At 42.0% G+C, this 24,530-nt stretch overlaps 2 protein-coding genes across 2 annotated transcripts in view; one reads left to right on the plus strand and one right to left on the minus strand.

Annotated features, from left to right (window-relative positions):
* Positions 1 to 775: 775 nt before the first annotated feature.
* adam9b (ADAM metallopeptidase domain 9b) lies at positions 776 to 8,961 on the minus strand (the record flags this gene model as incomplete). The annotated part of the gene is made up of 20 exons (XM_080542255.1): positions 776 to 896; positions 1,051 to 1,091; positions 1,673 to 1,772; positions 1,931 to 2,072; positions 2,246 to 2,351; positions 2,596 to 2,682; positions 3,003 to 3,183; positions 3,345 to 3,453; positions 3,913 to 4,108; positions 4,536 to 4,625; positions 5,737 to 5,911; positions 6,172 to 6,302; positions 6,768 to 6,858; positions 7,202 to 7,371; positions 7,539 to 7,610; positions 7,741 to 7,803; positions 7,992 to 8,184; positions 8,387 to 8,463; positions 8,592 to 8,670; positions 8,936 to 8,961. 20 exons carry the CDS (start codon positions 8,959 to 8,961, stop codon positions 776 to 778), a joined length of 2,250 nt encoding a protein of 749 aa, XP_080398381.1.
* A 1,828-nt stretch (positions 8,962 to 10,789) lies between these two features.
* The window catches only part of LOC308167274 (poly(ADP-ribose) glycohydrolase), a 34,038-nt gene continuing 20,297 nt past the window's right edge, over positions 10,790 to 24,530 (plus strand). Inside the window, exons 1-9 of the mRNA XM_080541661.1 lie at positions 10,790 to 10,925; positions 11,153 to 11,256; positions 11,448 to 11,493; positions 11,644 to 12,355; positions 12,797 to 12,919; positions 13,298 to 13,378; positions 13,711 to 13,785; positions 19,186 to 19,278; positions 20,561 to 20,715. Of these exons, the coding sequence (XP_080397787.1) occupies positions 10,798 to 10,925; positions 11,153 to 11,256; positions 11,448 to 11,493; positions 11,644 to 12,355; positions 12,797 to 12,919; positions 13,298 to 13,378; positions 13,711 to 13,785; positions 19,186 to 19,278; positions 20,561 to 20,715 (1,517 nt within the window). The 5' untranslated portion in view covers positions 10,790 to 10,797. The remainder of the gene's footprint in view (positions 10,926 to 11,152; positions 11,257 to 11,447; positions 11,494 to 11,643; positions 12,356 to 12,796; positions 12,920 to 13,297; positions 13,379 to 13,710; positions 13,786 to 19,185; positions 19,279 to 20,560; positions 20,716 to 24,530) is intronic.

A 24,530-nucleotide genomic window follows, 5' to 3' on the forward strand; every position in this document is an offset into this window, starting at 1 on the left:
CAACGTGAATCGATTTCCGTGGAATTGATCGTACGCACATTACCTACTGGTTATGCAGAGTTATTACAGGCATGTGAGCCGCACTGCCTACTGTAATTCATGCAAGTGGCTCGTAATAAAATTAACGATATTGTTTAAAATGTGTTTAATTCAAGATTTAAAGGGAACTGATGTTTATGATTGTATTTCAGTCTTTTTTTATATTCCTCCGGAGCTGTCTCCCCGGAAAAGAGTTGGATAGAGTAAACAACATCTAAAATGTTGTCTATTGAAAGATAATGCAGATTGAAATGATGAGGAAAAAATACATTTTATATTCAGTATTATTTTATTATACATTTGCATTTATTAATGAAACGAATTTAAACTTTTAAAATATTAATATTAACAAACTCAAAAAAACATTGACATTTTGTAACAACTGAGTTCCATGTGACACTTAAACAATTCAATATCAACAATATGTATATTTTCTTTTTTACAAAAGCTTCACCCTTAATTTCCATGATACAAATGTAAAAACATTTATTACTTCACTACTTATTTAATTCCTACATAATATTTTCCTTCGGTAAGCCAAATGATTGAGATCTAGAGATCTGTACAATAATAATCAAAATACAGCGAGGTATGTAATGTGTTCTCCAATACAAGCTAAAAATATGTACAAAATACCAAAAGTGTATTGAGTGGCTGTTAGATTAGAATGTCAGGGTGGGCTTGGTCTAGCTACCCCTGTGTGGGATTGGTCTAGCTACCCTTGTGTGGGATTGGTCTAGCTACCCTTGTGTGGGATTGGTCTAGGTACTCCTGGGCCCTGCTGGGGGTTAGCAGGGTTTGTCTGTGTATGAGTGACAGGGTTTGTCTGTGTATTCCAATAATCCAGGTCTCCATACCTAAAAGAGACATATTAAAAACAAAACAAACATAATTATGTTTCATGAAAGTTATCACATTATCAACGGCAAACAATGTTGTTAACCATCGCATTACAGCACTTCTCCAAAACATGTGTTCCACATGCAACAGTATCTCCTCTTATAATGGTACCTGAGAGACGGGTCTGAGGATGATGGATTCGCAGGCATTGCCTGAAATCAGAGACAGAGAATCAGGGTTATTACATGTTTATGGAAGGCATTCATTTGAGGGGTCTGCAAGTCCTTCCGACTCCAGTTAAATCCATAAAAATGTATACAGTAAAAGGATGTGCATCCCCATATCGGGCTTGATGGATAATGGCATAGTACCTAGCCGGGGTAGTGGTGGTCTAGTCTAGTGGATAGTGAGTTGGACTTGTGATCGGAAGGTTGTGAGTTCAAATCCCGCCTGAAACCACACCACTACTAGTGTGCCCTTGAGTAAGGCACTTAGCCCTCAGTTACTCCAGGGGGAATGTCCCTGTAATTCGTAATTGTAAGTCGCTTTGGATTAAAAGCGTCTGCTAAATGGTAAAATTAATTAATTAAAAATTACCTCTTGAGCATTCGTTCATTCATCCTCAGCATGACATAGGTTGTACTCTATAGATGATTCAGTAGTTCTGTTTGAGGGAGCTGTTTCTTCCCGTAAGTTGACCATGGCAGTTGGTGGAAAAACCTGTTTAACTTCCGTATGAATCTCTCAAGGCCGAACTAAACAGTCAAATACTCAGTTGCACTGTAGTGTTTACCTGAGTTGGAGGGACTTGTGCTTGAGGCTTTGGTGTGGCATTTTTCGGAACATTGCCAGTTGCTTGGCTGTTTGCTTGGCCATTTGGCGTGTGCTGCGACCTGCGTGGTACATTACAAATTATAATGGGATATGCAACTTCAGAACCATTAAAAATGACAGGATTTTAAAATGATTATTATCTCAATGTGACCTGTGAAACACTGACATCTAAGTAATGCGACAACCAGTTTGTCTAGGCTGGAGTGACGTTGTTTACCTGGAACGACTGGAGCGACTTCTTTTAAAGCATTGCTCCAGGGAGTCCCGTCTAAACACGAAGAGCAGCACCAGAACTAGGAGGGTCAGGACGGGCACCACCAAAAGGAAGAAGATCAACAGGCCGTTCCTGAGGGAGTGGTCTGAGGATAGGTGGGAAGTCAGTGGCGGTGACTGGTTTCCAGGGGTCAGGCGGCAGATTTTGGACAATTATGATGTATGTCACAGTCTAATCCATTAATGTAGCTACAACATATCAGATAATATCTAACCATATTAAATGTATCTACATGAGCGGAAGGGTTGGAAGGCATACCTATCTGAGCAGGGCCGCTGTCCACACTGCCACCTCTGCCCGACTTGTCACATCGAGGAGGTGCCCAGCCATCACCACAGTGGCAGTTCCCCTGGTCATTGCAAACCTGAGGAAAGATACAGTACATACTTTCAACTCCTTCCAGGAGGCCCCATCAGGTAGCCTGAACCATGGCCCAATCAAAAGTCCTTTCCTTGATTCCTCACATCCCCTTTCCTCACTTCCTGCTCAAATGCATCAGAGGGGAGGGTCTCAAGGCTCTTCCCCCGATGCGTTTTGAGAAGGAGAAGAGGAGAGAGTTTTGAGATTCGGCAAATGTGTCCAACCTCTTTTAGAGGACGCTCTCTTACCCCGTTTCCGCTGCAGGTGCTTTGGGCGTCACAGTTTAGATTTGGCAGCAGAGCTGAGGCATTTAGACACTTAAAGTCAAGGCAGGTCTGAAAGAAAAGACATTACATATCTGAGCTGGTCAAGTCAATCAAATACCTTAATATTATTTGTTTTGTATCTTTACAGGTAGATGAGAGAATAATTTAAAAAAAAGACATGTTTTAGGGAATTTCTGCTTTACTAGGTTAGAAACAGTAGAGATTGACAGGAAGGATGGGTGCGAGAGAAGGGGGGATGACATGCAGGATATGTCGACGGCCGGAATCGAACCGGGGACCCGACAATGATAGTGTCCTACACCTCTTGCATGCCAAAGAATATTGTTTTTGAAGAGACAGAGACAACTATGTTAATCCATAGCACTCACCTTCCCCTTGGCACAGGGACTACCCGGGTTAACATAAGCAGGGTCCAGCACATCAGTACCAAGGTTGAAGTCCGCGTTCACACACGAAAACCCCTCAACAACTTGATTACTGACTTGGACCCCAGGAGGGGGGTTATTGGTGTCGACGCCAGTGCACTGCACCTTCCCACACATGGCATTACTAGCGAAATGACAAGAAGACATTCACTATTGGGAGTGTCCATTTGTCCATTTTATCTCTAACATGACCCATTGTCTATTTCCCAATACATTCCAAAACATGTTCTTCAACTATGAATGTATTTCCATCGGCCATAAAACAAACTAGTTCAAAATACTTACGCAACAGAGCATTTAATATACTCCCCCGTCGACCCTGCTCCACAGTTCCCAAACAAATTCCCCTTTGTATTGGCATGCTGAAAACAAATATCTGCTGCCTTTGATGCACCTGGAAATACACAGATAAGAATAGGTTATGCAAAATACATTGATGTGCGGCCTGATTTGCTACAACTGTTATACCCAGTCCCATATAGCACCTATCCCCGACAGTTAGATCTGAGAGTAACAGATGGGCCCAATTAATATGGTAGTAGCTCCACCTTGGTGGAATTTCCGGTCATATATCTATGGGCCGGTTCATACCGTGGACGTCAAGCTCAGTAGCGCGTGTGCGTTTAATTCCGGCGCCCATGTTAACGGGTTAGACCAGTCATACAGCACGCGTGAGATGCGTGTCTCAGCAGAAACGTTGCCAGTATGGAAGCCGCAAGCGTGAGAGCCGCAGCAGTTCCGCCACGCACACGCGCTGCTGAGGTACAGCTTTCTGATGTGAACACCTTGATTTGGGATGTGTCATTTGATGCACCGGTGCTTGTTTTTTGCTCGAGGACATACAGTACTGTACCCGTCTCAAAAAGATGTCTGCACTGGAAGTCGTAAGTCTGACAGCGGCCCTCGTAACAGTACGCTGCGTTGTTTTCACAAGATAGTCCATCCATGATGTAGTAGTCTTCAGGACAGAACGCCGTCTTGCCATCGCAGAACTCTGGCAGGTCACATGAATTGACAGATCCTCTGCACGGTGTTCCTGCAACTCTGATCTAAAACACAACCAAGAAAGTGTCTAGATAGACATTACCACCAAACAGAACAGAGGCAAAGCACAATGTACTATGCCTTCCGTTGTGTGCCGTTAAAAACAACTGTGAATGTTACAAATAATTTCATCCTTGTGATAGAGTAAGAGTGAAATGTAATCAAATTGTTCACATATTATACATCGCAGACATCAATCATTTTGTCTTGAGGGCAGTATCTGAATTCCTTCCTTCTCGTCAGTGGTATCGAAGCAGGCATTCACACTGTAACGGCACCATGGCTGCAAACAGAGCAAGGCGTCTGGCGTCTCTGCACTCTCTCCAACAAGAGAGAGTTGCCCCATGGAAAACTACGAAAAGCAACTCAAGCGCCTTCAGTGAATGCCCAGTGTGAATGCCCGCTAAGCCCTGTAGTGAGAGTAAAGCTCACCTGGCAGTTCCTGCAGCAGCTTCCTTGAGCACAGGCAGAGCCTGAGGTGAACCTGCAGGTGGCTGCATCACAGCACTTGTCTTTACACTCCTGCAACACAACAACAAATACACTACTGGGTCAACACTGCTTCACTTCGCAATAACAAAGAGTAACAAAATAGCCTCTGATCTTAACAGCCCCATTGAGGACCTGTTTAAAAGTAGGGCTTTGGGGAGGGCCAGGAAGATCATGGCTGACCCCGCACACCCAGGACACGGGTCTCTTCGCCCCGCTCCCCTCAGGCAGGAGGGTGCGGTCTCTAAAAACTGTGAAGGCCCGACATGCACACAGCTTTTTCCCCACAGCCATCCGGCTCCTAAATGCTGCTGGGCCCCCCCCCCCCTCTGACCTGACCCCTATCTATCTACCCTCCCTCCACCCCCACACAGAGAGCTTTGGACTGTCTGGACATGAACACTTGAACACTTGATCTTGCACTTCTTATATTTATATTATTTATGACTCTTGCACTATGATGTTGGTTTGCACTGTCTTGTCCTGTCTAGCACCTGTCCTGCTGTAAAACGTGCTCCACTGTCCCAAACCAAATTCCTAACATGTTTACATGTAATGGCAATAAAGTCTTTTTTTTAATTCTGATCACGGTCTGAGATAATTTTTTCACACATACACCAAAATCTGGAATGACATCCCATATTACATTAGACAAATAACCTCTATGGCACATTTCAAACAGGCATATACTGTAAATACCATCTTCCTCGGGAAGGACATACCTGCAACCACTTATCCAACTCACATACACCGTCCTACTCACTCCCCTTTGTCCTCCCCTTATAGTGCTGTGTAACTGTTTCATGTTTTCCGGTCGTCTTCCCTGTGTGATTGTCCCTGATTCTACCTTCTGTATTGTTTGTGTTTCTGTCACGTATGTTGCAGAACAGGAACCTGCTACAAACCAGTTTTAACTGAGTCAGGCCAGTCTAACTGGAACACATCTTAACATCTGTAATGTTACTTTTCCTGTATAATAATAATAAATGAAATGAAAAATCTATAAAATATTACAGCATAAGGACAATGTAATCACAATTCCATTAATCACAAATGAATCCATTCTGTGTTCTAACTTCTGTATGATGTGGGGTGAGGAACAATAACTCCATTGTGGTCTGACAGGTACAGTAGGAAGTACTACCTCTGGCGTGCCACAGTCACACTGCTCTTCTTCCTCCAGCATGCCGTTGCCACATTGAGCCACGTTAACGATGTCTGATAGCGAGGGTTGGTTCATCAGGCACACCCCTCCTCCACGCAGAATCAGCCTCTCAAAGTCATCCCCGCTGCAGGTACTGAAGTTGCTAGCGCTGCCACTGTAAGAGGCAAAGGAAACAACAACACAGCCCACGTAAGGCCAAATAAACAACTATGACAGTGTGTCATCTACTAGCAGGATTATAGTCAGCCTACATAACTCAACACTAGCATATAAACAGTGTCGATTCATTCCATATCTAATAGATTGACATAAGCAGACTGAATAGCAGATGGCCTCTATAAAGACAACGCAACCAGTAAGGGCAATATCAGGGAGAGTGCTGGTTTAGCTTGTGGCGGTGACAGTTTACTTTACCTGGCAGTGGCAGCCATGATACAGGGCTGTCCGTTACATGTGCAGCGGCCGGAATCGTGAGTCATGCCCAGGTTGTGACCCATTTCGTGGGCTACCACAGTAGAGACGAAGGGCAGATTGTTGTTGCTAAACTGTAAAGGGTATTTTGTATTAGATCATGTTTTTCATATGCCTTTCATTTTTTTTAGAATCAAAAATGCCTATGATCTAACCACACAGCAAAACAAACATTGTGTCATTCACTGCAAAAATATTGCCAACAATGAAAGTATTATCGAGGAGCGTTTGAAAATGGAGGAGGAGGAGGAGAAGAACATCATGGAACATATTATGATACAATATCATAATAAGAATCTGTGGAATGCCAAAGGCCAATGGAATTCTGTCATTGTGTCCATTGCAGTTGTGTATCATTCGAACCCGTTTGACTCCTGTGTTATTCATGCGCTTGCAGGATAAACGGCACCGCTGCCATTTACATCAGAGCTGCTCATCAATAATACAGACAGTATCAGTTTGCTGACATGAGCTCACAACGTTAAGGAGCATGAAGTCAGATGGCTCCAGGAGGTGTTAAAAGAGTTAGTTCTACTAACCACATTGATTCCTCCGGCTGACGCCACAGAACACACAGTGCCCACAAACGCCATGCCCAGGATTCCCCCGTCATATGCACTGGCCCGGCCACTGAGAAACCAAGAGATAACGAGGCCGAAATATTTTCAATATTACAGGACAAAAGCAGCGTGGATCAGCTTACATTGCAAGGAGTACTGTGATATGATGTACCGGATGAAAAAGCCCGCTCTAATTTGTTTATCTGATAAACATCAAATTGAAACTTGAGGTCACTGACCGGTCAACCACTTATATCGTTATCAGTGCCGTTTTGATATTTATGGACAGTTTCAACATGCCAGTAATTGATTTTGAATGTGCCCTTTTTAATTGTAATATCATGACGGACCCTAACAGAGTATACATAAAACAGAAATGTGCTGATGGTATATGTAAATATATCCACACCCACATTATGAGCTGACCGACGTCATGCCTGATCCGGGGTAGCAGACTAGTCTTCCTCCAGTTGACAAACCTCCCCAACACCTGCCCAGGAGAGCCCTCCACAGAGAAGGGGTTGGCCTCCTTAAAGATCTCCAGGCCCACCAACACCACTCGGATATTCAGCTGCTTGTAGTACTAAACATACATTTAAAGATGTAATTACTCGGACTGTTCATGTCAGTTGAAGACAATCTGCATACACCAATGCAAACATAACCTCCCAAAGCCCTGAGTTTGCTCCTGTCGTGCAGTGTAAAGAGAGTATGTTTAAAAGCAAATTAACTCAGTGACTCAGCTCTCACCCCATCGAGAAGATTGGCCAGTTCCACCATCTCCTCTCGCACTGCGGTCTCATTTTGTTGCTTGAAGTTAAACTGTGTGAATAGTTATCCAAATCAAATGGCTCATAATTATGCAAGTGGACTGCACATATTTGTAATATCCAGAAACCTATGATAACTTACATATCTGTACATTGATGAATATAGATGAAAAGTATCTTACCCGGAGATTGTCTGCAACCAACACCAACTCCACATATCTAGTTTCAGGTAAATTCCGTTTTCTCTGTGATCAGGTGATACAAGGGGAAGAAGAAGAGAGGGTGAGTGATTACCTACAATGTAGGTCCTACATGCACCAATTGTTCGCAGTCAAACAGAATCAGCAATCAGCATCATCATCATCATCATCATCACGTTCATCCTGAACTTTCACATCTCTTATGACTGCTTGTGTAGTGTAAGCATACCAACCCTTAATAGTGCAGTCATGGAGAGTGTAGGGTTGAAAGATGAGTGACTCTCCCTGTGAGATGTCTCGTCGGTCACCCCACAGACGACGGCCTCTGGGTGGCTGTGCTTTAGGTGGAAGAGGCGGTGCTCATTGTGTGCAGACTGTGGTGCTGGTTCCAGTCCATAACTCTCATTGCCAAAAAGAATGACACCCCTAAAGAGAAAGCAACAGGTAAATAAAAACACACCCAAAAGCCAAAGTATGAGGAACATTCATACCACAGCGTCCAATCACCTGTTGAGAAAAAGTCAGGCGGTTCTAAGAAATGAAGAAATGTGTATGGGAAGATCCTATAAATAGATAACGAGAAAAACAAATGTGGCATACCACAGCAGGAGGGAAGTGAGAGACAAACCTGAGGCCTGAGCAAGTGGAGAGTGCCACCAGCGAATCCACATGACCCTCCACCTGCCCATGGTAGTAACAGTGCACCTGCAGAGAACATCACCATTGACTGTTAATTTAAACCAGACCCATGTACATTATAACTGACTTGCCTTTGGATACTGAGATTGAGGTATTTATAGAATACTAATCAATAGTTCAATAGTTTTTCTTACATCTGGCTTTGGATATGAGGGCTCGACATTCCCACTGGCATCACGGGCATACTGAACAAAGTCTCTGTACAAAAAGTCTCTGACAAAGAAAAGGATATGCAAGATTACCATCATTCCAAAAGGATGAGATCATAAAAGAAGCTATGCGATTAGGTAAATAGAAACCTAGTTACTTGTTCTTTGTCAGATGGAGGAAGTGTTCCTTTTGGTTAATGACCAACGAGTAAGACAGGCTTTCAGCTCCTTCCCTCTAAAATGTATTAAATGACAAAGCACAGTCCAAAAACATGAACACAGATGTGGAAACTACAATCAAATGGGTCTACAAATCCATGGTTTGGTACCTTTGCTGGTCTGGGAGGCCTGGCATCCCTTGTCCATCTCCTTTGAACAAGCTGCGGATATACTACTGTGTAGCTGGAGACGTCAAATACCTGTGCTCCTAAAATACCTGAAAGTAGAGACACTGCTAGGTTATATACAATATATACATACATACATACACATATATATATATCCCACACTAGATTGGAAAGTAGGTCGTAAGGAAAAGATGAAGAAATTAATCAAACCTTGTGACTTCCAGATTTTGGATAGACATTGTATATTGGAACTGAATATTAGAAGTCTCCTAAGCACAGGGCCTACTTTGTACACCACAAGATTAAACAATCAAACACCTGAAAAACTAAGCAGCAAAAAACGATTGTGAAATAGAAGTTACTACTAATATCAAGTTTCCTATCCGGTCCGCTCCACAGATCATCGTTTACACACCTTTATTTATAAACATGTTTGGAAACAATAGGACCAACTGGATCACACATTCTGAGCGAGCCATAGCAAGGAAGAAGGAAGATTATTTTGTGCGGAAAACATAATGATGGTGCGATCAAAATATTGTGCGCGTTTGTTTCCATAGCTTGCACCCTATGGTTAGACAGACTCACCTTTGTTCTCTGGTCCAAGAATACAACAGAGAAGGAACACGAAAGTCACAACGACACTTTTTACCCCCATGATCCTTGCCAGTAATTGTCCATTGACTAGTGCTGCGATGACGAGCTCAGGTGGCCACGGAGGCGCACAGGTGGGGTAGCAGGGGGAGTGTCTAACACATCCTAACCAAACAGGTGGAACAAGAATAGGGCTCATAATCAAAGGATGGGCTGAAGGATAGTTAGTGAATATCATCATATCGAGATGCATTAGGCACCTGCTATCTTTTCCATAATTGTGACAGCATGCATGAGCCAATTAGATCAACATGGACTTCGTTTTTCACATCATATTAATATACATGTCTTTCAGGTGCCTGACACCATCAGTGCCAATAATGACTGACCTAAGACACTGAGCTGAGTTGATCATAATACACTCCTCCAGCACAGCAGGCTGCAGTGAATCACCGATATTTGATTGACGTCCACTAAAAGACAGGCAGAATCAGTGAAAGTGTTTAAAAATAAGCTAAAGACCCACCTGTTTTGCGTTGTCTACATGTCATAGGCTGTTTTTTTGTGCTGTTGTAATTTATGTGTGTTTTTAAATTGAAATAGTTGTTTTTAAATTTGTTTAACATTTTAGTTTTTACCTATTATATTTGTGGTGCGAAATTGTGTTTTTTAAAATTGAAATAGCTTTTTTTTTTTTTTACCTATTGTACTTGTAAATAACTTTGACGTAAAGTGCTATATAAATAAAGTTATTATTATTATTATTATTATTATTAAAAATGGACTACGTACGTCACCTAGTTACAGTTATAATGGAGTGCGCCATCTAGTGTTTAGAATGGTGAATACAATACAAAGCTACTGGAATTCCCTGCGCAGGTTGAGCGCTCGTGAACACGCACCAGCATGACGTAAGCACGCACCAGCATGACGTAAGCACAAGCGCCGGCTAGGATGTTTTTGTTTTCGAAAGCGAAGTGACCGAAGACAAGTTCAGCGCGCCCCTCATACTTATTTAGGCCGTGTTTAGGATAAGTGTTATATGGCTAGTACACCGTTATAAGATAGCTTATAGTATAACAAACGTAAACGTTTCTTGGAGCACATCCTATTTGAACTAACAACGTCCAGATGCGACGCTGAGGTGCGCTCTGCGCAACTTAAACGCTATAATCTGTCACACTCTCAGCCAGACAGACAGTCACATCTGCTATGCAATGCATTTTATGTTCTGAAATATCCTTTGCCACATGGCTGCAGACCGTATGTTTATGTTCATACGATTGCTGAAGAGAGGATTCTGCGTGAAACCGTTCTTGACACATCATCGTCGTCACCCATTCCAACATACTTCAGTGGTATTCACTGAAGTTGTCTTGTGAGTATTGACAGTATACCTCCACCTTCGTTTATTATTACACGTGAGTAGCTAATGATCAGAGGACCAAGTGATTGTTAGTTGGCAAACTAGACAGTATAGCTAGACTGTCCGGCCTTAGGGGGCAACAGGCATATCACAAAACACGTGGTGTTGTTTATTATTAACCATTAACCTAGTTTAGTACACTTTTGTCTCACCAATGCCTGGTCTCTCTGTTCATAAAGCATGACTGCACTGACTGATTTTGAGTCGGTTAAGAAGAAACTGAGAGTTGCCCCCCCCTCACCTGCCCGGGGTCCTGCGCAGCCTCCTTCGTCACTTGTCAAAGGTAATGTCACAGGCCCCTAACCAAGGCCTTTGTCCATTCCAGGTCTCCATCTCAGGTCTCCCATCTCATCCACACAATGTAGTAGGACTTCACTCTGACTCCATCTCTAATAACATTGGTGATTTGAATTTCTTTATGTGTAAGTCTTACCCCCTCAATAGAAGTTCAACTTGTGATTCGTGTTTCTTCAGAAATGTCAAAAGAGGCAAGAACAGAAGAGAACATGGAGCGAGACAGGTAACTGTATTCTACTCGGTGTATACCCGTTTGCCCCATTTGATGTTTTTAGTGCAATGACTAAGGTATGCATGAAAAAACCCACTCCATAGTATGACAAAGGTAGCATCTCTCAGCTAATTACCAAGCTAAATGTAACCTTTTTCACAGAAAAGAAAATGAAGATAACGAAACAAGGATGGGGCACAGTCCAAAGACTACATCGTCGGGACTGCATGGTGTGAAAACAAAGTCTCTGCATCCGAAAAACAATTCTAACCAACAGAGATTCAGGCGTACACTTGAAAAGAGGCATGCTTGCTTGAAAAGCACTACAAGTCCCACCGCCGATGTGTCTGGAGCTGTCCAGGAAGTAGAGATGGAGAGTCCAGACAGCTCTGACTGCACTCACTCTCCGAGCACAGAGAGACAGGCCAAGACCTGCCACCACTCTGAGGAACCAGTTCCAACCATAGACATGGAGGAGGAAGAAGAGACCCGGGAAGACAAGCCTGTCTCACAACCCGCCAGAGATGCTGCAGGGGGGGGAGACAAGCAAACAGTGACCCAGAGCAATGCGGAATTAAACCAGCAAGACATGGGAGGATCCCGCTCAGAACGGTCAAAGGGGTCTGTGAAAAAAAAATCCAAAATAACAGACTTCTTCTCCGCAAGAACTCCGTCAAACCCCCCCCCGGCAAGGTGTGACAGGCCGGAACTTGGTCCACCACCACCACAGGTACAAGATGGAGACGGAGATTCCCCCCCAGCCAATGCCAAGTGGCTCGGGACCCCCATCAGTGAGCTGAAGAGAATGCCCCAGTGTGGCAGACGTCTTCCCGAGCTGAGGGATGTCCCTGACCGTCACACTGTCACGATAAGGGTGAGAAGAAAGCAGGTTCTTAGAAATTAGTGTTTTAATATGGCATTATGCATGCTAGTAATGTCGTAATTTCGTGTTACATAGTCGTTTAACTGTTACATTGTAAATGGAGTTGAGTGGTTTGTGTAAGTAGACTAATAGGAACACTCCTTATTTCCCTTTTTGTAATGTCTAACAACACAAACTGCTCAACGCCATTACTAAACAATTACAAAGCTGTTACAGTACTAATGTACAACGTAGCTGCATGTGAATTCTAGTGTATTAACAGTACTACGGTGTAGGAGCAACTCAACTCATAGCCTTATTGTCTTGTGCTGCAATGTCAGGAACCGAAGCCTAAGAATTTGACTCTCTTACACGTGTGTAATGTGACGTAACAATAAACTTGAAACTCAATGAGCAGTGTGACATTTCTTCTATTCATCTTCACATTGACAGACAGACCTCCTTCAAGACGGCAAAGTTCCTGTTCCCTATCCCACCAGGTCCAAAGACGCCTGGGACGACGTACATGTGAAACTACCCTGCTCCGAGAGGAACCTGTTCCCAGTCGCAAATGAGGTAAGTTTCTAATGTGATTTCATGTGTTAATGTAATTCACAAACTACAAGCCAAGTTTATAAGTGAACTATTCGGGGTATACCGTAGATCACTCCCTTTGCAGAGAGGAACTGAGCAGATGTCTAATTATCTTGAATACAAGAAGGGAGTTGCTTTTGAAACAGTGATTCAAACTATTGCCACATTCTTTGACAAACTGATTCCTGGCTGTACAGGCTACATGATCTGGAGTGAGTTTCCCTTTTTGCAATACCAACATCTCAAGTCTCGACTACGGCCTGGAATGGATGCGTAATGCCTTGCCTTCTTGAGATGATCTTAGTGCTTTCAGGAAAATCAACCTTAGAGCAGATGATTTTTAATGGTCTGTTGTTGCAGGAGGCGGGCAGGGTGCAGAGTCGCTGGGAGTTGATCCAGGGAGCATTGAAAATTACATTTTCCAGCTCATATGATTTGAAGGTGAGTTTCAGAGCTGTGTGTTGACTTTTCAGTATCTCTTTACCAAAGGCATTGTTGCATAATTTATGCTAAGAGTGAATGTCTATGTAGCAGTTCATCAATTTCACCCTTTTATGGGGGTCCCTCTTGTTACAAAAAATGGCCAGTAGGTGGCGTCAGGATTCCAGAAGTGAGCTGATCATTTTGCAATTGATGAGATTTTGTGCAGAAATCTGTAAGAAATTACTGTTATTAGATGGAATGTCAAGCTGTCATGCGTACTTAATTGATTACCGATGAGTTCAGAATGTACTCTTTTGGAATGAAATTGGACGTTGAATATTCCATTTCAGAATGCAATATTGAGGTACAACGCCGCTCATGCCAAGAAATGGGACTTCACAGCCATTCAGTTGTTCTGCACTAAGGTAAGCAGTCATGTTTACATGTTCCAGAGATACAATTATAAACTTCTCTAAATGAATCCTGAGTGGTCAGATTGTCTTTCTGGGCACAAGGTTGTGTGAAAAACATGTCTGCCCTTTTGGGATTTCGCATGCATGCAGGCATACACACACACATGGAAATCTATGTTTATTTTTTTACTAATCTTACCATCCTTGTATCTATTTTCAGTTTTTTTTGTTTGTTTTGTTTTTGTCTTGTGTGTTTGTATGTGCTATCCTACCTTTCTGCCCGATGGATATGATTTTGTTTGTGGTTTCTTTTCTCCTATTGACGTGCAGTAAGTGTCCCATGAGCTTTATTTGAAACAATGATATTGACGTGGAGTGGAACTCTGTACAAGCCTTCTGGGCTTCGTTCCCTCCTTGCACAATTTCTTGTGTGCTAAATAAATAAACTAAACTAAACTAAAACACACACACACAAAATGCCCGACCTGATCATGTTTTAAGAATCACTGGACTAATTAAGCAATCAATAATTTTACCGTCCACGATGATAACACTCAGATTGCCGAACAGAAGGTATCATAAACCACAGTGTTGACCATCAATGCGGGGCTTGGTTCAGACTCAGCAGCACAGATGGCTCATTAGCCAATGATGATATTGTCTTGTCAGTGCAAGTTTGAGGCAGTCGCAGTTATCTGCATGATTGGAGGGATGATTGTTGTGATTGTTCTAGCTACAGTATATCCATATTTAGGTGAAAGTAATTACTAGTTATCAGTGCATTTTAGAATGAGGAGACTTCCTGCTTTCAATACACTTCCAATGCTCTATAGCTGTTTGTTTCTGCCTCTAATATGAATCCAGTTCCTGCCAGTTACTAGCAATTCATTTAGCACTGTTTATGGACTAATTCTATGGTTCAAGTTCTCATCATGCGATTGTGTAGGGGACTGTTCACAGTATTGTATTTATTGTCTCAAGCTCTATAGGGACGTTTTTCTTTTCTTTTACAAGCCCAGGGAAGACCTGGGTTCAATTACCGTGTCAAGAGCATTTCTTTATTGGCCACGGCTCTGTCGCCAGTCTGCACCTGCCCAGTCTCACTGCCCTCCTTGAAATTGATTAGCAAGGAAATGTGCTAACTTGTCTTCATTTAAGGTTAGGCTTAAGGCCTGCGGTTAGAGGTGAGGTTATGGATAGTGTTTAAAATCATGTTTTAGGAGAACGTTTGTTTAGTTATCCTGTTTAGTAGCACGGTCTGTGATGACCCAGTCCGGTGGTCATCCATCCTCTTCTGCCTCATGTTGTGTCTGTTCGTCCTGTCCTGTACTATCCAGTCAAGAAATCTTAAGCTGAACATGGAACACTTGAGAAGTGCCCATGGATCACTTGAACAGTCCCCTGAGAAGTTCCATTTAAAAAGACAATCAACATCTTGAGTCCACAAGTCAGTTTAGAAGTAGAATCTACCCTACCTTATTTTGTCATCTAAGCTCAGCAACAAAAAATGAAAGAGAATGCTGATTAGGGCCGGGCATGGCAAGGACCTCAAGATACGGTATACAACATGGGTCACCACACGATATTATTGGGATACAATACATAATGGTGATACTCAAAACTTAGGGACACAAGAAAGTAATGGATTTTATGTATCAAAATGGCAGTGGTGGTAGCAGGTCAACCATGGGGGAAGGGGAGTCAAGAGAGGTAATTTAATCTCCCATCAAAAGGTCACATTTAGTAGCCTGTCAGAAAGGAAAATGCCTGACATTACGTTGCACACAACATGTATTACTTTATTCTTGTTCTGTCAGTTGCAAACAGTACACATACTGTATGTCATATAGCTTTTGAGTGGATTTCTTATGTTTTACATTGACAGCAATTCAACATTTTGAAATGCCATATCCCTCCTGTAACAGGAGGGTTTTTAGCAATCCTGCACTAAAAGTTTAAAACAAAGATGCACTTTCCACAATGTGGACAATTATTTTATTTATGTCTGACAGTCTAATTTGCTAACCAGATTTGGTTTGATATGACTTTGACTTGCCTAGCCAGATATTAATGGGTCAATATATATTTCTAAGCCATCTAAATGGAATCATTGAAAAGCACCATTGAACCCAAGTAGCAAAACCTGACATTAAAGTCCCAATGTGATATCCTAAAATATGACAGAAACTCCCTCATGTATTTTCAGTAGCTATCATGAGCTATCAACCAGTTTTATTGCCAACATTGTACTGTATTGCCAAGGTTTATTGCCAATTACACAAGGTCTTTAAAATGTTAAGGTGTATATGCCATAGAAAATGGAAACACAATTTAAGGCTAGTGTCGGACATTCCCTGTAGGCCCCTAAAATTAAACTGTCAGCCTGTGGGTCCTGATAAATGTCATCATGGCTAACTCCAGGGCCTAGGCTGGGATGTATTTATGTTTCATATCACTTTAGGAAGATTTGTTAATGCCCCCGTTCCCAACAGTTTCATTCACAACCTGATGGAACAATTGAGCTGCAGTGGTGCTTTAACAGTCCCATTTGCAGAAGGAAGGGGCGAAGGGAGTGTGGCTCAGATGGTGGTTAAAAATGTGATTTACATGTACATTTAAAGACGGGCAACTTGTAAACCTGTTTATGTAAGTTTTTCTTATTTATACAGTGGGGTGCAAACATGTGGGCACCCATAGTCAAAATGCCCTTTACAATTAATATGAAAAGAAGCAAACCTAACCTCTGTAAGTTAAACATGACATATTTCATCACATTTTAAAGCAAGATTAATATTATTTGTAACTTTTTACAGTTTAAAAATAATAAAACAAGGAAAAAGGCCTTGTGCGAAAGTTGGGAACCCTGTCAGCTAGTACTTTGTAACTCCTCCTCGGGCAACTATAACAGCTTGCAAAAGCTTCCTGTAGCCAGCTAAGAGCCTTTCAATTCTTGTTTTGGGAATTTTTCCCCATTCTACCTGGCAGAATCTCTCACACTTCAATTTCTGGACTGTCCATCGAACATTAGCCTCTAGAATGTCTTGATATTTGGTGGAATCCATTCTTCCTTCCGCCCGCACAATATTGCCTGTGCCCCCAGCTGCTACACAACCCCAAAGCATAATGGATCCACCTCCATGCTTCAGTTGGCAAGGTGGTATTCTCTACAAATGCTTCACCCTTTGTTCTCCAAACATACATTCTTTGGTTGTGGCCAAAAAGTTCAATTTCGGTTTCGTCAGTCCAAAGCACATTGTTCCAATAGGCTTCAGGTTTCTCAAGGTTTTCTTTTGCATAATTCAGACACTTAATCTTATGTTGAGGTCGTAGGAAAGGCTTCTTTCTGGCAGCTCTGCCATGTAGGTCTTTGTTGTTTAAGGTACGCTGACTGTCCTGTGAACAACTAGACCGGTGTCTGCTACTCTTTTTTTGCAGCTCTTTTGCAGTGATGTGTGGGTTCTTCTGAGCATTTCTCACCAGATCTTGGGCCATTCTATCTGAACATTTTCTTGGTCTTCCAGATCTTGCCTTGACTTCCATTGTTCCATTTATTTTCCATTTTATGATTATGTTTCAGACAGTGGAAATGGGTAGTTTGAAATGTTGCGAGAGTTTTTTGTAGCCTTCTCCTTGATGGTGGAAGTGAACTGTCTTGATTCTGACATTCTTGGATGAACTGTTTAGAGGAACCCATGGTTTTTAACACCAGACACAACAGCCACCTCAGTCGGATACTTTAGAAGGCATGGAGTTACTTCAGAATATATAGTTCAACCCTAGAATTATATTCACCTGACTCATTGAAGCCCTAACGATTAAATCACCTTGTTTGGGCCTTAGTAATCATCTTCTCAAAAGGTAACAAAGAATACGGTAATCCCAAAGGGTTCCCCGATTTAAAAAACTGAAAATCAATGGAAACCTTGCTTTAAAATGTGCAGAAAGGTGTCATGTTTAACTTTGTAGCATTTAGTGTTCAGGTTTGCTTTCAATCACTTAGATTAGGCTAATTGTAACAGACATTTAAACCAGTGGTGCCCACATTTCTGCACCCCACTGTATATCTAAATCTTTTCCCCACTAGTGTATAGAGGTGGAGTGGAGACGTCAAGACTGTGATGAGTTTTAGTGTCAGAGAGAGGGAAGGATGGCTATCAGAGAGTGACAGGGGAAGCACCCTCATTGCATATTCATTTAAGAAGATACACCTAATGAATAGTAGAAAAGCCTGTGACAGACAGCCTCAGATCTTTTTTTCTTCTTTTTTTCTCCTTTTTCCTTTTCTACCCCACCCCTGTATTTATGGCTACGAGCGCACAAGTGTTTCATTTTTACACTGTCACATATCCCTATCTGAGTCCATATCGGAGTCAGTCAAGCATCGGTGCTTTATTGTCAAGACTGGAAGGGAATGAGAATAGGAGGAAGAGGGAGGTGTGGTGGTAAATCTGGACCTGGGATCCTGTTGCCGGCTAGCCCCCTCTTGCCTGATTACTTTGTCAGTTTGATATGATGTATAGACCTGTTTCAAGTCATACGGCGAGTGTTAGTTCAGTTGATTTGATGCACTGTCTGCCGTTGATTTAGAGGCACTGGGGCTACGCTACGTCAGCTAAATCCCATCCGGCCCTGTCAGCTGCCTTCATTCATTATGCCCAAAGGAACAGTTTATGATGTCAACCAGGTCATTACTTATGACAGTGTTTAGTCAGGCCCCCTTTGCCATAATATAAATGTCCTACGCTAAATCGCCAGTCAAGGCTCCTCCTTGTCCAGGGAACATACTGTCCTATCCCTCACACTTGGATATTTGCATCTGTTCCAGGAAGTCTGTTTAATCAGCCTGCATGGCCCCTGCAACCTTGATGAAATTGCACCGTGATTGATCAACCTGACATTTGGCAGCCAATACGGCTATAAATAAGTATATAGTAAATATCTTCTATGATAGAATTACGGTGTCATGGCTGGTTGGTGTGTTATACTAGGTTTTTTTTGATCTCACAATATTGTTATAAATGTACTGCAAAGGCAGTTAAAATATTCTTATTTCTCTTTGAAAGCCTTACCGTGTCTTCAAAATGACATTTTCAGTTGTTCTTCATGGTTTTGACTAGGGAATACTGCGTTGATATATATCTGCCTTGTTGGTTTATTGTAACGCTCTATATATCCCTCAAGTTATACGGGGGGTATTGTAGCTTCTTGAAATATGGTGAAATGTAGTGTGGCTGTTATGCAATACATTAGCATCTACATTTCCCATAGTTTCCAGTATACACTGTTTAGAGGATGATTTAAATTGTTAAATCACATGTGAACTAAAAACCCAATTGGCTAATAATGTCCCAGCTGAGCTGTTGGAGGCTAACAAACGTAACCACAGTGTTCTTGTCTGTTTGTCCGTCCAAGGTTCTGGAACCAGATGCTGTGGAACATCTGTTTGGTTCTCTCCTGCCAGACATGGTCCAATTAGCGCTGCGAGCGTCTGAGCTGTGTACCAAGGTAACCAGAACCACCGCTGCCCATACGGGCCTCGTAGCCACGGAATAACTGACAGACACTACATTACAACACTAGGTTGACCCGAAAGGTCGAAACATGACACACAATTTTGAGAACTGGCAAGAAAAAAAAGGGAGGTCAAGGCTATTGATGGTCTGTTATCAAAGGTTTATGGCCCTATCGGCCATCTGGAGCTGTGGCCAGCCGCTGATGAAGGACAATGCACATCTGCAGCAGGAACAGTCTCATTAGGAGGCATTGAAATCTGTCAGCCAAGCAGCCAATCAGCTGTCAGCTGTATCTTTACACCACTTTGATTTTAAGAGGTATCCCCAGAGAGGCTCAAAATGAGCACAGACAATCTGCCCCAAACCTCTATTAGACAAAAAAACACATCATGGGGCAAGGATGGTTTATTAATGTTAGAATTAGAACCTCTCTCCAGAAATGAGTATCTGTGAATCTCTCCGAAATAGAAAGGCTTGGAGTACAAGTAGATTCTTGCCCCCTTATCTGAGCTAACTTGGCAATAATGAGACAGAAAATTGAGCAGCTATTCCGAGATCGATCGAAATGCCACCTCTGCGTCCGCAGAGCCTATTGAAATCTATTGCCTGTCTGTGAGCTACAGAGATTAATGATGGGCCAAAGCAGAATGGGGTCCCTCCACAAAATGTAAGAACGAAGAGCTCACTGATTTATGTATTGTATTGCTCAACATCGTTGGCCTGCGCTGCGAGTCATTTTCAAAAACGAAATCAAATTAAAGTTTATTTGTCATATGCACAGGGCACAGTATGTAAGCGGCATGTCTCCTTAGTGTTTCACATTTGTATCGCCTCGACAGAAGAACTGACTACCTACCTACTATTATGAAATGTGAAAAGCCTGAAGCTTCTTCTCTTTTTTAGTGTGACTCGAATAGCCACTGTTCTTCACAGGACAAAATGTGCATCTTTTAAAAAAAAAAGCCTTTTAGTACCAGCGCTTTCACTGTGAAATCATGTTTTACGCCCGACATAATACGATTTGTGTTAAATGCGTTGCATATTTAGGAAAACACTTATTATGGATTAGTAGGACTAATTTACATCAGTTAGATTAATCATCCTCATTCTTGTGAGCATAGATGACCCTTGACTGTAATTATTCTGCCTGATTTAAGAATCCCAGAGTGCGCTTACATTAGTTCAGTTAATGTAATTTAGCCATTTGTTTACAGAACGACTAAACTAATTGTTTTGACCTCCCTTAATCACTCCATCCTTTTCTTTTCCCCCAGCCGATACCTCTCCTTAAGGCAGGGATGAATCACTCCATCACCATGTCTCAAGAGCAGGTCGCCTGCCTGCTGGCCAACGCCTTCTTCTGTACCTTCCCCCGACGCAACTCCAGGAAGTCAGAGTACTGCAACTACCCTGACATCAACTTCTGCAGGTAGACCACCTTTCCTCTGTAGTCATAGGCTCAGCTGTTGCAATAGAATAGATGGATAGTTCAAATTGTCTAGTCTTCAAATTCTCTGCCTCATTGCTGTATACAATATGACAGTGATTCATATTATACTGGAGTGCTTAGGGTTTTAACAATGATTTTGACAGGTGTACCTCCACTTGACATCAAATTCCCCCCCCCCAAAAAGGGCAGAAAGGGCCATTTAAATACCTCTTGACTAGGCAATGACGTGTTGCACTAGGGAGAACAGAATATCATTGGAGTTGCACTGCAGTTCCAAATAAGAGGTGTGAGTTTTCTATGTACAGTAGCATGTCTGGGACAAGTAGTGTCATTTCCATAAGGGGGCACTACTGCCTTTGCTTTCCTTACTTTAATGACTTTATCCCTTATCTCCTCTCAGAGCAGTCAGCCACTTTCTTACCTACAGTTTTCTGAAAGCAGTCAAACCATCTTAGTTGAAGTAACCTCCTAAAGTAGATTTATATGTAGGGGTGCATAGATGGGTCACTAGCTGTATCTGTTTATATTCAACCCTTAATATCTGTACACGGATCATTATTTGGTAGATGTAGCTTACTGTAACTCATATAGACAAACCTACAAATGTAAAAAAAAATAACAGGAAAAAAGGGTATGATAATAGACCATTTTCATAGTTGTACAATTACATCTTTGCTGATACAGACTATTTTGGTATTATTTCACTTTCTGTGAATCTAATACAGCCACCATAATGAGCTAAACTACCTCCACCTTTGTGTGTTTTGTTTTGTTTTCTATAAAGAAATTAGATTTTGTAAATACTCATATATGATAACAGCAAGATGGGTTTTACTCAACCTACTTCCTGTTTTCCTGAAGTTTTTGTTCGGTTCTAGAAATCAAAATACATTCCAGTTATTTTTGTTACTAATTCTTTCCAGAACATTTTTGTTTGAATGTTGACTCGCGCACTGTCAGAGCGTGCAAATCATCTTAGTTGTCAGACAGCTTTCTCCTTTTTCGAGACGTCCAGCGGAACGTGCTAGTGAAGGTTTGGACTTTCGACTTTTGGACTTTCCTCTAACTAATGGGGAAGCTTGCAGTGGCCTTAGGGGGTGACTCTGTTCAGCCTGCTGTCCTTAAGACCACTTCAGGTGTGCTTCAGTGATTTCCACTTTTCGGTAGAAAGAGGAGCACATCAACACACTTGAACTCCAGACGGCTCACCTGGCTCTGAAACCCTTCCTGCCAGTTCTCAAAGAGCAAACCGACTAATGTATTTATATTTTATTGTACCTAAAGGTATTTTGTACTGCCCACTACCACCTATCCTTGTCATAATATATTGCTATTCCACTTGTATTATAAGCTTAATTCTCACCCTAACTGGGGTCTGTATCCTATCCCCCCCCCTCCCCTCCCCCTGATTCTAACCATAACCCTAACCGGAGTTTGTATCCTATCGAAGTCCACTTGAACTTGTATTGTGTATTTAGTTACAGTGTGTTAGAGCATTTAGAGCATTTATTGTATGTGTATAACACTGTTGAGGCCCTGTGTGAAGTAAGCATCTCGACACTGCTATGATCAAAGAGTATGTGACAATAAATAGGATGTTCACCCAGAGTGAGAGAAAACGCGCTTTGAATTTCAGTTGCTACTGTTATAAAACACATTTTTCCAAAACAATATCATCCTTCTTGATGTGACTCGTTCTGTGGGATGTTTTTTCTAACATATTATTAACATTTTATCCAAAAAGTCTGTTTTGGTAACCGCATACATCCTATAATAAGCACCGAGCACTGTTGACAGAGCATTGCCGCTGTCTAGCAGCACCTTTTGAGAAATTACATGTTGTGGTGGTAGTCTTCAAAGTGGTTTCCACAGGTCACAGAAATCTAAATAAGGATGACATGAGCTTAATTAAATGTAAAAGGCTTTGAAAATAAAATGCTCGGGGTACGCTCAGTGTCCCTGTGACATTTCACAAAGATACGCTAGCCTTTGTGAGATGTTTTTGAAAAAGAACACTAATTTCATGTTATAATGAATTACCAGTTAGCTTTATGCGAATTGCAGTTAGCCTAGTGTTAATTAGTTGGGATACAATTTTTTTTCTCTGGCCTCCATTGATTTAGTCGCCCTAGGTTAACCCAAGTTTAACACTCAAGGTTGATTTAGTCACCCAAGGTTAACACTAATAGCCTTTGAATAGATTGTGATAGAGACATGCGGTTTCACTGTCTTGATTGAAAATTAGCCTCTAGAATGTCTTGATATTTGGTGGAATCCATTCTTCCTTCCACCTGCGCAATATTGCCTGTGCCCCCAGCTGCTACACAACCTCAAAGCATAATGGATCCACCTCCATCCACCATGCTTAACAGTGGCAAATGCTTTTTTCTCCAAACATACCGTCTTTGGTTCTGGCCAAAAAGTTTAATTTTGGTTTCGTCAGTCCAAAGCACATTGTTCCAATCGGCTTCAGGTTTCTCAAGGTTTTCTTTTGCATACTTCAGACGCTTAATTTTGTGTTGAGGTCGTAGGAAAGAGCTGCCAGAAAGAATTCTGGCAGCTCTGCCATGTAGGTCTTTGTTGTTTAAGGTACGCTGTATTGTTGTCCTGTGAACAACTAGACCGGTGTCTGCCACTCTTTTTTTGCAGCTCTTTTGCAGTGATGTGTGGGTTCTTCTGAGCATTTCTCGCCAGATCTCAGGCCATTCTATCATTCTTGGTCTTCCAGATCTTGCCTTAACTTCAGTTGTTCCATTTATTTTCCATTTTCTGATGTTTCTGACAGTGGAAATGGGTAGTTTGAAACGTTGCGAAAGTTTTTTGTAGCCTTTTCATTGATGGCGGAAGTGAACTATCTTGATTCTGACATCCTTGGACAACTGTTTTAGAGGAACCCATGTTTTCTTTTTTTTCTTTTTTTCATGGCTGTTCCATGGCATGATCTGGGGGTGCTTCAGCAAAGCTCAAATTGGGCAGATTTGTCTTTGTGAAGGGCTCATGAATCAAGCCACGTACAAGGTTGTCTTGCTTCCTTCTGCTGTGACAATGTTCCCCAACTCTGAGGATTGGTTTTTCCAGCAGGACAATGCTCAATGCCAATCGCAGCCAGGTCAATCAAGATGTGGATAGTGGACCACCAGATCAAGACCCTGTCATGGCCAGCCCCAATCTCCAGACCTGAACCCCATTGAAAACCTCTGGAATGTGATCAAGAGGAAGATGGATGGTCACAAGCCATCAAACAAAACCGAGATGCTTGAATTGTTGTGCCAGGAGTGGCGTAAAGGCACCCAACAGCAATGTGAAAGACTGGTGGAAAGCAGCTGTGATTGAAAATCAGGGTTATTCCACCAAATATAGATTCCTGAACTCTTCCTAAACATTAGTTTTGTGTTGTTTAAAAAAGAACATGATCTTGTTTTCTTTGCATTATTCGAGATCTGAGAACACTGCATCTTTTTTTATTATATTGAGTAATTGTCATTTTCTGCAAATACAGAAATTGTCAGTAGAAAGTAGAAAGGAGAAATGTTGTCAGTAGTTTATAGAATAAAACAATCTCAAACACATACCTACTATAAATAGTCAAACCAGAGACACTGATCATTTTGCAGTGATCTCTTAATTTGACCTGATCTACACACACACACACACGTCACTCAAAACAGAGCTGCACGCATCGCACTTCGATGCTCAATCAGAAGTAATGTGAATGTAATGCGTACAAGGCTGTCATGGATGATGGTAGATGAAAGACTGGCATGTAGCATTATTATGTACTTAAAGAACATCTG

This window comes from Nansenia antarctica (genome assembly GCF_963989245.1).
Source record: "Nansenia antarctica genome assembly, chromosome: 11".
NCBI classification, from domain to species: Eukaryota; Metazoa; Chordata; class Actinopteri; order Argentiniformes; family Microstomatidae; genus Nansenia; species Nansenia antarctica.